We start from the raw sequence: 13,854 nt of genomic DNA, 5'->3' as shown, positions 1-13,854 counted from the left end.
ATATGAAATGTGGGAGAAAGGATGGGCACCTCTGGGTGTTGCAGGGTGCTGAGAGCTCCAGCTGCACGCAGAACAACCAGAGCAAGCTGCCCAGGGCATGCTATGGGTTGACACCCATACATCCCACACAGGGATGCTCTTGGCTGCAGAGGCACAGGGGTCTGCCAGCCTTAATGCTGCAGCTCTGACTGCCTGGGCTGTACAAAACTCAGCTTTTCACCCACATGTCTCCTGAGGAGGAGAAGCAGAAGCACTCAGACACTCCAGAGCCTGCTGAGGTCTGATAAATCTCTCTTGACTCAGCAAAAAATTGCCCTTTTTTGGACACACTGTTCCACCCATTTTCCAGTTAAGAATGCAATGAATTTATAAATATTGTTCATAAGTGAAAGAGCTGCTGTGCTCTCAGGGTCTGTAAGAGGTACTTAATAGGATAAATGGGGTTTAACATCTTACTGAGCCTGTGCTTGCATCTCTCAGGACCTAGATCCCTTTGAGGGTTTTGTTCTTGTGCATGAATTGCTGCAAATCCCAAGCAAGTGAACTTGTGATCCTGTGGGAAGGTTTGGCGGTGGATAACAGTGTGGAAATTACAGACCCAGTCTTGAGCTATCTCTGCTTGGGAGTGAGAGTGGCACAGCAGAGGCCATTTCAGAGCCTGTAGTGCCCTCCTGTCCCCTGCCAACGCCACAGCACAGAAGAACTCTGCAGCAGATGTAGCCCAAGGTTTGTCCTTTCTGCTGCAGGTTGAATTTTCTGGTCAGTTTCAGATGAGTGAACCAGTGCAGCTGGATGCATCAAGCATGCCAGGCACTGCTTCCCCACATTCCTATCTTGTTTCCTTTGGCCCTGGGCTGCCTTTACCCACACACAACTTCCTTAATGAGATCTGAAGGAGACTTGCTAGAGTGCATTATGAGTCTCACCTCTGTTTTCCCCCCATCTGGCATTGCTACTGCGAGGCAGCAGCCAGAGAATGCCTCTCCCTCCTACAGCCACTGACACAGCCCAGACCCAAAGTTATCCAGAAGATCAACACGGGCAGCCATGCAGCTGTCACTCTAGCAGCAGTCAGAGAACAGCTTCCAGTTTTGTCCTGCAGAATGGTGATCTGATTTGGGGCAGGCTGGAGCTGAAAGCTCGGTCAAGCCTATTCCCAAGGTGCAGTGCACTCCAGCTGCATCTCCCCATGCTCTCCGGCAGTGCAGACCAGACCCTAACGTCTCCTACTCCTTTTAAGGGCTGAAAGGGGAAAATATGCTGCTGGTTGTTCAGGAGAGCCCTAGGGGATAGGTAGGGATCTGCAGAGCTGCAGAAGCAGGCAGTGGGTGAGTGGTGCAGCAATGGAATTGCTGACCAAGCTGCATGCAGTTGTGGCCCTCACCCCTGCAGAAGTGGAGAGGGCGCAGAGCAGGGCAGCAGAGGTGTTAAGCCCTCTGGACAGCTGTGAGCAACTAACCAGACTGGGTGCAAAGCCCGTGAAAAGGCAGTGTCAGGGAAACCATGGCAGTCTGCCTCTCCAGAACTCACAACCAGGCACTGAAGGTTGGCAGTAAGGAGATGAATCCGGGCAGAGACAGTTCCTGCTTTCACAGCCACTGTTCTGTCCTTGTAATAGTCACTGATAGCTGGTAGGTTTCAGACAGTAACAAGGCTGGGGACAGGAAAACTTCTAATGACAACAGCTGCCTCCAGACGAAACAATGATTGCAATGCCAAGGCTCTGTCCCTGCCCAATTACGCCTTGTTGCATCCTCCTACAGGTGTTTGCTCTTGCTCACTGCCCTCTGTCTTGGTTCTGGAGACCCCAAGTCAAAAGGACCTCCATGACTGACCAAGTATGATTGTTTTATACTTCTCATTACTATTTTCAGTGGTAGCATTAAATCTATCACCAACGGCTGTGGATCTGGATGTGGGGGAAGAACCATGTAACCAACCAGGCAGGTACAGTGGCCATGACACCGGCACAGGTCCCAGGCTGACAGTGTGGTGACCGACTTCAGGGAGCTCACTTGACTTTATGATGCAATCGGACCCTTCCCCCAGCTACTACAAATAAGTCGTGTGAGTGCAGCAGCAGGACAGAGCAGCTTGATGCCTTGTGGGTGAGCACAGGTTTCACTTAACAGCGGAACACTTCTCCAAGCAACATGAAGCTTTGCTGAAGCTGATCAGAAATCATAATCAGTCATTCTCTAGGGATATGACACAGCAGAACTGAATGGACTTTGGGTGGAAAACCTTGCATTAGCCAGATCTCTGCCACTGCGAGCGAAGAGACTCCTTGCATACTCAAGCTGTACAGTTTGGGTGCACATATTCCATCAGCAGAGAGGTGGCCAGCAGGGACAGAGAAGTGATTGTCCCCCTCTACTCTGCTCTTGTGAGGCCCCATCTACAGTCCTGGTACAGGAGCTTCCAGTACAAGAAAGGCAGAGCTGTTGGAGAGGGTCAGAGGAGCCACAAAGATGAGCAGGGGCTGCAGCACCTCCACTACAAAGACAGGCTGAGGGAGCTGGGCTCGTTCAGCCTGGAGGAAAGGAGGCTGTGGGGTGACCTCATGGCAGCCTGCAGTACCTAAAGGGAGCCTACAGACAGGAGGGGAGTCAGCTCTTGGAAAGGGGAGATGACAGCAGGACAAGGGGAAATGGTTTGAAGTGGAGGGAGGGGAGATGGAGGTTGGGTGTCAGGGGGAAGTTGTGTGCTGTGAGAGTGGTGAGGTGCTGGAACAGCTGCCCAGAGAGGCTGTGATGCCCCGTCCATCCCTGGAGGTGTTCAAGGCCAGGTTGGATGGGGCCCTGGGCAGCCTGGGCTGCTGTGAAATCGGGAGGTTGGTGACCCTGCCTGTGGTGGGGGGTTGGAGCTTCATCATCCCTGAGGCCCCTTCCAGCCCTTGCCATTCTGTGATTCTGTGATATTTAGTGAAAGGTGATTCACGTCCCCACTGCTATGGGAAAAAAGACCAAAAAAAAGACCAGAGGGAGCCCACAGACAGCTGATGCATGCTGACCATTAGCCAGCTTGGACCAAACCCCACTGTAGTACCAAGAGTTGCCCTAGCACAAGAAGAAATCTAGGCATGATGCTGAGCAACTTGGAGGCAAATTCTGTTCCCCAAGAGCACCTAGGGAGATCAGGTCTGTTTTGAGAAGACTCCCCCAGAGATTCAGGCTCTCAGGAATTCAGGATCTCCACTCTGCACTTCTAGTGCTCCTGTGGCTTATCTGGGCTGATTTCTTTATGGGGCAGTCTCACATGAAAAGCTGAATGATACAAGAAGCGTGAAGTTGCTGTTTTCCACTAGCACCAGCTCTGGATGTGAAGGTGGTTTCTAGGGAGCTGAAGAGAAGGCCATCAGCTCCCACATTGGAGAAACTGTACCTTTGCTAAATTGCCTCCTTCAGAGAAGCTGTGTTTGTACAGCACCTCCTTCACCAGGATCTCTGTTATGTGTGTTTCTTACTGCTCCCACATTGCTCCCAGGAACGCGAGAGAAATGTACAGTGCACAATGTGCAGGGCCTAGTTTGTGATATAGATTGGAAACGAATGTTTTGACTGCACTTTTTTAGTAGTTCTTCATGGAAACAGGCTTGTGCTGTTTTCCCTCAGCCCGGCACAAAATAATGCTCTTGAAATAAGATTGTGTATGCAATTTTATTATTTACTGTCACTGATTGAAATGTCTGATGCACGCAGAGCATACAGCATCAATTAATCACCTATTTGCAGGCTCAGGAAGGCCACCAGGAGGCTCAGATATCTTGACACTCCCCGTCATTCAAAATCCGGATATCTTGCCTGGTTTTCCTAGGATAATGAAGAAAAACAGAGTAAAGAACTAGGAAAAAAAAAAAAAAAAGTGTTCCCTGACTCACCCTTGGCCTCATCTGGCCCATGGAACAGAGCTGACCTTTCTGAAACTGCTTGCTCACTGTCCCATTGAAAAGAGATGCAGCTGCCTGCAGAGGTCTCTTCCCTGCATATGGTGCAGGTCCCACCGTTGCTAGAGATGATTTCATCCCAGCTGGTTTGCAGTGTGAGCACTGAAGCTTTGCCCGAGCCCTCTCCACCCCCGAGGATGAAGACCCCTCCCTCCCTGTTCACCTGTCCCCTGTGTCTCATCTGAACCCTTCTGGGACTTTGTGGCTGTTGCCCTGTGTTGTATCAGCAGCTGCAACATGACTCCATGCGTTCCCTTTGTGGCCATAGGCTGCACTGGATCCCCTTGGCCTCCCACTCCAAGAACCACCAGAATTTGGACGTAGCTCCTCCACAGCCCCTCACAGGTCCAGGCCTTTGGCCATTTGCAGACCCTCTGCAGTTTCCCCAGGTCCCAGGAGACCGATACCCCAACGGCATGCAGCAGCCCCAGTGCCCAGCACCCTGCAGCGGTGGCAGCATCTTCCTGTGCAATCTGGTTGTCCCTCCCTACTGCCTGTGTTCTTGGAAATGCAAGCACCTGTTGATCTGCATTCAGCCTGATCTTCGCTCAGCCCATCATTTCCCAGCCTGCACAGAATTACAGGGTGGTCCTGTCCCAAAGCAACCCTCTGCTTTTCCCTTCTGAACATCGTGATGCCCCTGTTGCCCTACTCCTCAGACTTATGGTGGTTCCTTTGTGGACCAAAGGAACCATGATGTGCATAACTGGGCATCTGCACTGACAGAGCTCTCTTGGGAGGATTTACTGGTGCTATTTGCCTGTCCAGGCTATCCACCTAGTGCACCTTTCTAAACATCTGCATCCAAATCTTCCTTGTCCGGCTTGAGAAAAACATGGGCACGTTAGACTGGGTCCAGAGGAGGGCTACAACTGGGATCAGAGGGCTGGAGCACCCATCTTATGGAGATACTGGGAGAACTGGGCTTGTTCGGCCTGCAGTAGGCTCTGGAAGACTTTACAGTGATCTTCCAGTACATAAAGGAGGCCTGTAGAGAGACTTCATTGGGTCACACTATTGTGACCAAGACAAGGGGTGAAGGTTTTAAACTATAAGAGGGGAGATTTAGGTTAGATGTTAGGAATTAATTTTTCACTCAGAGGGAGGTGAGGCACTGGAGCAGCTGCGCAGAGTAGCTGTGGATGCTCCATTCCCCGAGGTATTTAAGACCAGGAGCTTTGAGCAACCTTGTCTAGATGCAGATATCCCTGACCTAGGCAGGTGGTTAGAACTGGATGATCTTTAAGGTCCCTACCAACCCAAACCCCTCTATGATTCTGTGATTATTCATTCACAGGCAGCACAGACTGGGGACCTTCTCTCATCCTCTGCAGAGCACCTGGTTTGTTGCCAGTTTTTTCTTATGTTAGAAGGTCGTCTGGCTGTGACTCTTGACCCCACATTTTGGGGGGTGTGCCACCCTATAGTGCATGATCCAGCAAGCTGCTCCGATGGATAAATATTGCTCTCTCCTGTGGGATCAGTACTCTGCCAACACGGTGAGTGAATACTAAGTTTGCAGCTGCACTGTCCCTAAACACAGTGCCAAGGAAGGGGCTGGCACCTGCAAAGGCTAGGGGCATTCCCATGCCTGTTCTTGAGCACTACCATCAGGGGAGGTGAAGCTGAGGGCTGCAGAGCCAGGTTCAGAGGATGCCAAAAGCCTTCCTCCACCTCGCAGTTAGGATCTTGTGTCCTTCCCGTGGGCTGTGGTTTTCCCACGGTGTTTGACAAGCACCTGCATTTAGACAGCTAAAATTAGACCCCTGGAGGCCAGTGCCCAGGTGTGAGCTTACATTTTCTGCACACAGAGCAAGCACTCATTGGCATAGGTGTTCCCATCGCTCCCACAGATGGGCAAGTGCAGCAGGGGGCAGGCCTGCAGCTCAGCCATCTCTCCACACTTCGGCTGGAAAGGAGAAACCGCAGTGAGTGCTTCAGTGCAGGCAGCTCCCACCCTCCTCCCACGGCGCAAGGGCAGCAGCAAGCGTGGCTGGAGCTGGCTGCACAGCAGCTCTGGGGATCCCAGTGCCCCTTAGGGCAGGCTCACAGAGCAGGGAGAGGCAGCGTGCCTCAAGGTGGGACTCGCTGCCTGGGGTCGGTACTGGGCTGAGACTGCTGAGACCCACAAAGCTGGGGCAGTTTCTGGGAACAGCCTTTCCCCCAATCATGCCAGGCATTGAGGCGGCCCAATAGGATCTGAAGCCACTAACAAGAGCAAATGGAAATCTCTTACCCTTCTCAGGCCGTTCTCCTCTTCCAGCTCTACCCCTGAAACAGAGCAGAGATCCAAGAGTTCAGCAGGGGGGAAATTAAGTGACAACTGCCTTTCTAGAGAGAGCTGGTGGCAGGAGCGTGAGGTAGTGACAGAGGGACAGAGGTGGGAATGCCTGTACCTGTCTCTGAGCCCCTTCCCATAGCCCTGTCTCCTGGACTCTGAACCAGGAGCTCCACTGAGCATCAAATGCATCACTGGCACATACCAAGAAGCGTGGGATGTGTGTGCTCCTGTCCTTCTCTGCACCCCACCGTGCTGCTGCTGTGCTGCCTTGCCTCCCTCACCTCTTCTCCACATAACAGAGATCCTGTGTCTTTCTGCCCCCTTTTGCACTCTCAGTCCCTCCACACCTCCCAGCCCACCACCGCAGAGCAGACTTACCACTGGCAGAAACGAAAGCTACCAGCATCAGCGCCAGCACCAGCAGCTCCTTTGTGGGCATGGCTGGCATGGGTGCATGCATTCGTGCACCTCACTTCGCTCACAGCAGCCTTTATAGCAGAAGGCAGCAGCTAATCTTGGCGCTGGGAAAAGCAGCATTTTGAGCACTTTGATCTGCGCTGGGAACAGACAGACTGTGCACCCAGAGGTGAATGACAGCCTGCCAACTCCAGGTGCAGGCAATAGAGGCTGCTATAAAATCCCTCTGGCCCACAGTGCAGGCTGAGTAACGCTGCTCTCCTCTCCAAACCAGCCAGCCTCCCACTGTGCACATTACCCCCAAGACGACCCTCCAGCTTCATAGCTGCCATTCCTCATTTCGTGGTGACAGTGACAGAACACAAGGGAACAGCACAGAGCTGCATCAGAAGAGGTCAGGTGGGGGTGAGATAAAGGCTGTGCCCCAGAGGGCAGCGCTGCTGGGGCTCAAGGAGAGTTTGGGCAATGCCCCCAGACACAGGGTTTGGGCTTTGGGTGGTCCTGCGTGAAGCCAGGAGTTGGACTCCATGATCCTTGCAGGTCTCTTACAAGCTTGGGATATTCTATGGTTCTGTGATTCCTACACCACGTGGATCTCCATTTTAGATTGGGATACTTCATGTGCAAAACGCAAAAGTTGGGGCTGATCTGGGAGGCTGTGCCACTGGGGGACTTTTCAGCAAGGACCTCCATTCCAGAAGACCTTGCTTTTTCACCTTTGAGAAAAATGTCCAACATCAGTCTTTCCATGTGAGCATCCTTGCTGCCCCTGAGGAAACAGTTTACCACATCCACCAACACTTTCCTTGATGGAATCAAGATCAAAGGCTGAAGGGTGAAGGATGGAAAAGAGAATCGCTGGACAGAAAGTCAGCATCATAGCTGAAAAGCAGTTTTGACTAGAATTCCTTTGGGACAGATATGGCAAGATTAAGTCTGGGCCAGAAGGGAGAGGGCGTCTCCTTCACCCTGGTAGTGGGTAGGAGGTACTCTTTGTGCAAAGGGCCAACACAAACCTACAGAAAACTGCCTGGAAGATCTGCAGACACGTGCAGCGTACACATGGGCACTTGCTGAAGAGACAGACACATCACATTCAGGACCTTTCTTCCCCACAGTTTTACCTGAGTCTTAGCGTGGTTCTTGCAGGCCCTGGACAGCAGAGATGAGCAGGAGTATCTCAGCAAGCCCTCGTGGTCAGACAGGCATGGCTGAGCATGGACTGGCAGGAGCTTTGGGATTCCCCTTTCAGAACACACCTCTGCTCTGCTTAGATGGCTGTGCACACGGATTACATTCCCTGTTGACACAGTTCAGTAACATTTGACGCTTATTATTATTCTGCTTTGAAAATCCTACAGGTAAAGTAAATATTTAACTGCACTAGCAGTTGTTCCCAAGGAACAGGAGTGCTGGTGGGGTGGCTTAGTCTGGTAAAGGGAGATCTGCCAGCAGCCTACAACGAAAGGAAGGAGACTTAACTAAGTTGGTGCAACCAAGGCCCTCTTGGTTGCTGGAGATGGCACAGTGAAAGCCACAGGCACAAAGTCCTGAGCAGAGAAGTTCACACTGGGTGTCAGGAACCAGCCTTCTGCAGGAGGGTGAGCAACCTGACCAGCAGGAAGACGGGGAATCTCCATCCTCGATGGGTCATGCACAAAGCAATGGGCATTGTGACAAGCAGTCACAGCCCTGAGGTGTGCGAGGCTGCGCAGCAAGGCCCCAGGGCATCCTTCCGCCAGCACACATGGTCTCATGAAGCCAGAAGCTCTCACATTCTGGCATGTGATGATTGATCTCCTCACACCCCGGCTGGGCAACCTGTTCCCAACCAGCTCTCAACTAGAGGACGACTCAGTGTCCTACGAGCTGCTCCCACCCGGCAAAGCCCTGCAGAAGAGCTGTCAGGGGCCTTCAGGGTCTTCTCCAAGGTGTTCAGTGGCAAAAAAAAAGCTAGACTTTGACCCCAAGGCCTCTGTCAGCCTCCCTGCCTGTGTGCTGCGTTGCCTGTCCCGAGCTTGGCCTGGTTCCTGGAGTTGCACCATGAGCAGTGCAGGAACCATGCAGCTCAGATGTGCTGCTGTCTCTGCCTCACCCTCCTCATGGCATACACATCCCTTCTGTGTCAGCAGCAGCAGGTTCTGCAGAGCTGTTGGCCAATATGAGGCTTGATCTTTCTGCACCCAGTTTCTCAGCAGTGTTCAGATGCTGTGATCTTCACAGAGTGAGCTAAATGACACCTAGAGGTGTGACAAAGGGGAAACCACCATCACAGGCTCTCAGAGGAAACCACCTCTCAGAGGCCTCTCACTCCTCTTTCAATTTTGCTTTCAAGTGCAGGCTTGAAGCTTCTGACAAAAGTCCCAGCAACCATCTCCTCGAGTTAGAGAGGGGAAGTCCTTCCTTAGGTGGCCAGGAGGTTCCCGTTGGTTGCAGGGCCCAGCACTGGCTGCACAGCTCCATCTACAGAGACAATCATGCATTTAAGCCTCCTCCTCCACGTTGCAGGTATTTCGGTGCAATCCCCTCCTGCTGTTCCCAGCTTTGTCGCAGGCATCAGTCCTGGTCCTGTGACTCATATCACACTTGCATTTCCTGGGGGACCACAGTGCAGCTTGCAGACCATCCATCTTGTGGGGAATGGGTGGCTGAGCCATACTGCATCATGTCAGTCTCGCTCTACCTCTGCACAGTGGCCTTATCGGCAGCGTGGCCTTGATGCCGTTACCAGTGTTGTCACCGCTCTGCCCAGCACCTGCAGTTCCTTTGTTATCTGTTGCCTTCATACCTGCTCTCACGTTCTGCTCTGCCTCACTCGCAGGATTTTAAATCCTGTCCTGCTGCTCCCCCTGGTGCTCTTGCAAATTTACCCTCAGCAAATGCTGGGGACCCACCAGGACTGAGGGCTGCCCTGTTCCTGCAACCCATGAGGGGTACAGAGCACATGCCCCCATCATGCCAGAAAGAAAGTTAGAAAGGAAAAAAAGAGCACTTCACCTTCACAGTCACCTTCATCTTTAGTACTCCCACTGGAGCTGGCTATGCACTGGACCTCAGAGGCACAGGAGCTGGGAAGAGGCAGGCTGGGGACAGCATCCATTGCTGAACCTTTTCCTCTGCTTTGACTGCTCACCAGAATCACCACAGCTGGTCAGAAGTGGCTGTGGCTCACACCCAAGCTGCTCTTGGTCCCGCTTCCCTGGGATACCTCTGTGGCAAGGAACAACTGGCCAAGGAGGTCAGATTTGCCCAGGGGATTTGCAGCTTTCCTGCGGTTCCTCAGCAGCTCAGAGGTGATGCTGGCCTTCCTTTTCCCATGGTCCCACAAGAGTGATGTATGTCCAAATCCTTGGGTATGTACTCACAAACACCCAGGGGCAGCCACCTCACATGGCATCAGACAGAAGAGCATTGTCATCACAGTGAAAGCCGTTCTGTTTCTCCAGTCTTTCCTGCAGCTTTTGGTTTCTGTTCCTCTTAAAAGGTGAAGAGTGAACTTTGTTGTTTGCAGTCAGTTGTGCCGAGACAGCAACATTCTCAGTTGATTCCTGTCTTTTTTTTTTATTACTGTCTTTGCACTACGGACAACTACATCCATACTGATGGATCAGAGCAGTACTGTAAGCACTGCAAACAGCTTATTTTTGAGGATCCGGATGCTAATGCAACATTTCTCCTTTGTGAAAAATGCGTGGCAAAATGAAGTCAACAGTAGCACCAAACCACATCCCATTTTATGCTCCAGAAAATAAGCCACTCAATGGCGTGGTCAGGCCCTGGCACCTCTGGACAATGCTCTCTGCTCTCAGCCACAGGAGCTAATGTAGTGGATAAACAAGAAATACAGTAGTGAAAATGACAAGTATTCTTGTAATGAATTTATATTCGGACTGCTGTAACATGCAATTGGAGCTGTATGCTATAGGAAGCACTGCAGCAGCAGCCATCCAAAACAGAAGATAAGCTTGACAAGGAGCTGTGCAACACCTACCCAACCCGGGCTGGATTTGCAGCCAGGCTTTCATGAGCCCTGTGAAATGTATTTTGGTTGCACCAGACTCAGTCATGGTGCCTGATTCTACAAACATCCCGGATAAAGGAACTATCCAGGTTAATAATGCAGTAGACTGCTATTAATGAATGATGAGTGACAAGGCAGGTCTTGGTTTGACTCTTTTGGGCTTCTCGCAAAGGACAGCTAGATGTTGCTTTTCACACCTCTGCGTCTTGTCCCTTTGCTGTCTGCCTGCCTCGCCTGATGCCTGTCCCACAGCTCAGCTCAACTCTTCCCAGCCTCCTCCCAGCCCTGCAGCAGAGCAGCTCTGCAGCCCACACAGCTGCAGCAGTGAGGAGTGGGGTCGCAGCACCAGGGCTCCATGCTGCTGTCCTAGAGGTGCACCCGGACATGCTCTGTTCTGCCCTGCCCTGGGGAAACATGGAAGCACACAGGAAGGTGCCTGTGTTTTAAATCCAACCATCAACCTGACCTACTGAATCCCATCACTGAACTGCCTGCAGTCGCCCTCTCTGGCACCTGTCCTCCTCCTCCTCCTCATAATTTGCTGCCTGACTGCAAACCTCCTTCAATCAACTTTCACTCAGCGCCATCGTAGTGGCTTGCTTCAGCACTCAGTTTGGATATTTATGATGCCATCCAACTGCCAATTTTGATTAAAATCAAACTTAGAAGTCATTAGGCATGGTGGACTTGCAGATGTGCTCATGTGCAGCACGACACTGTAGCTACACAGCAGCTATTTGTAAAGGGAAATAAGGCTAAAAATTACCTTGAGCACCATCACTCCAGTGAAGCTGGGGAGCCGGAAGCTGATTTGGTGATGTGGCAAAGTGAGAGCTCTGAGGACTTTTATTACGCTGTGCTGGGGTAGAGATAGCCACAGTCAGCAGCTGGAGAGGGCAGAAGTGTAGGAGCACCTAAGGGTGTGTATGCATGCACACATTTTTCCCATAAATAATGCATTTCTGTTTCCTTATTCTCTGTTTTCTAGAACATCTTATCTCTGTGCTAAAAAAGAAGGTGTGCCATTACGTACTTACCTGTATATACTCATATTTACTCATGTGCTCACGAGGACACACCTGAATTATGCATAATAGAATTGATTCAGGCTGTTACAGAGTACTTTTACATCTTTAACCTTTGCCTTGCTTCCAAAGCCATGTTCAGCAAGAGCAAGACAGTTGTCTTGAGGAAAAGATAGCAGTGATATAGGCTACCTGCAGCACAAATACGTGGAATTACATATTAGACACTTCCCAACTTTGTGACATCAGTTCCCAGCAGCATGCTGTGACTTCTTTTCCTTTGCTTGCTCAACTTAAGGCATGACGTATTTAAAGCATTATGGGAAATCAAACCAACTCTGCCTTGAATCACAGTTGAGGTCATTGCACCTCAGGAAGATTCCCTGCAAGTACCCATGTCAAATAGGAAAGAAACAAAAGACACATTTTACTAGCAGGCATCTGGTATCTCCTGATAGCAGTGGAGTGTGGAAACTCTAGACTGACCTGCAAGTGCTGAAAAATGGTTTCTCTGCTCATTTGTGTTGCCAGAGCTGCCTTCTGCTGATCAATCCATGAGAGATGTCCAGAGGGTCTGCAGGCTTTGAAAGCCTGGCTTGCTCACTTGAGAAGGTGCTTAGTTGAATGATGGCTGAGAACATCAGCAGTGACAGCACTAGTGTCTTAGGCAGCTGCTTCATCATCTTGGTGCTGACAACACCAGGTTCAACCAAACCATATGGTAATTATCGGGCTGGCTTCCAGAAGGTATCAGAAAGAAATGTGTAAGAAAAGAGAAAATAGAGGAGGCAGGAGCCTGTGGTCATGTACCTCAACTGTTTCTCCTTGAGCCTCTTGCGGCACAAGTGCAGAGGCACTTTCAAGCAGTGACTGGGAGTCACTCGGGAAGATCAAGGAGATAGAATCACAGAATCACAGAATGGCCAGAGCTGGAAGGACCTCAAGGATCACAAATCTCCAACCCCCCACCAATGCAGGGCCACCAACCTCCCCATTTCACAGCAGCCCAGGCTGCCCAGGGCCCCATCCAACCTGGCCTTGAACACCTCCAGGGATGGACGGGGCATCACAGCCTCTCTGGGCAGCTGTTCCAGCACCTCACCACTCTCACAGCACACAACTTCCCCCTGACACCCAACCTCCAGCTGCCCTCCCTTCACTTCAAACCATTTCCCCTTGTCCTGCTGTTATCTCCCCTTTCCAAGAGCTGACTCCCCTCCTGTCTGTAGGCTCCCTTTAGGTCCTGAAGGCTGCCATGAGGTCACCCCGCAGCTTCTCTTCTCCATGCTAAACGAGCCCAGCTTCCTCAGCCTGTCTTCGTAGTGGAGGTGCTGCAGCCCCTGCTCATCTTTGTGGCTCCTCTGGACCCTCTCCAACAGTTCCCTGATATTTCTGATATTGGGGGCTCCAACCCTGGACGCAGCGCTGCAGATGGGGCCTCACAAGAGCAGAGCAGATGGGGACGATCACCTCCCTGTCCCTGCTGGCCGCTCCTCTTCTGATGGAGCCCAGGACACCATTTGCCTTCCGAGCCACAAGGGCACACTGCTGGCTCACATTCTGTGTTTCATCCATCAAGACCCCCAGGTCCTTCTCTGCAGGGCTGCTCTCAAGCACCGCTCCTTCCAGTCTGTATGGATGCCTGGGATTCCTCTGGTGCAAAACTCTGCCCTTTGCTGTGTTCAACCTCATCAGGTTCACCTGTTCCCACTTTTCCAGGCTCTCGAGGTCCCTCTGAATGGCCTCCATTCCTTCAGCCGTGTCGACCACACCACTCAGCTTGGTGTCGTCAGCAAATTGCTGAGGGAGCACTTGATTCCGCCATTGCTGTCATTGATAAAGATGTTACAGACCACTGGTCCCAAGACAGAGCCCTGGGGGATGCCACTCATTACTGGCCTCCACCTGGACACAGAACCATGGATCACCACCCTCTGTCTGCAGCCTTTCAACCAGTTTCTTATCCATCGAGTGATCCAGCCATCCAATCCACATCCCTCCAACTTGGAGATAGGGATGTGGAGGGGGACCGTGTCAAAGGCCTGATGCTGAGATCTGATCTCCTTGTTGTGCCAGATAAACGTAACTCCTCTGTCCCAAGCAAGTTGGACTGTACTGATTCCAGACTGCTCCTGGAGATGGCACACCACTTCATGTTTTACAG

At 51.6% G+C, this 13,854-nt stretch overlaps 1 protein-coding gene across 1 annotated transcript; it reads right to left on the bottom strand.

The window, feature by feature from the left end:
- Positions 1-3,645: 3,645 nt before the first annotated feature.
- Positions 3,646-7,727, bottom strand: SPINK4 (serine peptidase inhibitor Kazal type 4). Its single transcript, XM_052701496.1, has 4 exons — positions 6,606-7,727; positions 6,183-6,217; positions 5,743-5,855; positions 3,646-3,812 (listed from the first exon to the last, which is right to left on the bottom strand). Exons 1-4 carry the CDS (start codon positions 6,685-6,687, stop codon positions 3,758-3,760), a joined length of 285 nt encoding a protein of 94 aa, XP_052557456.1. The 5' UTR covers positions 6,688-7,727; the 3' UTR covers positions 3,646-3,757.
- Between the last annotated feature and the right edge of the window lie 6,127 nt (positions 7,728-13,854).

This window comes from Tympanuchus pallidicinctus, unplaced genomic scaffold (assembly GCF_026119805.1).
Source record: "Tympanuchus pallidicinctus isolate F22 unplaced genomic scaffold, pur_lepc_1.0 scaffold4, whole genome shotgun sequence".
Lineage (NCBI taxonomy): Eukaryota > Metazoa > Chordata > Aves > Galliformes > Phasianidae > Tympanuchus > Tympanuchus pallidicinctus.
The sequence above is the reverse complement of the archived record's forward strand: the minus strand, read 5'-3'. Positions and strand labels throughout refer to the sequence as shown.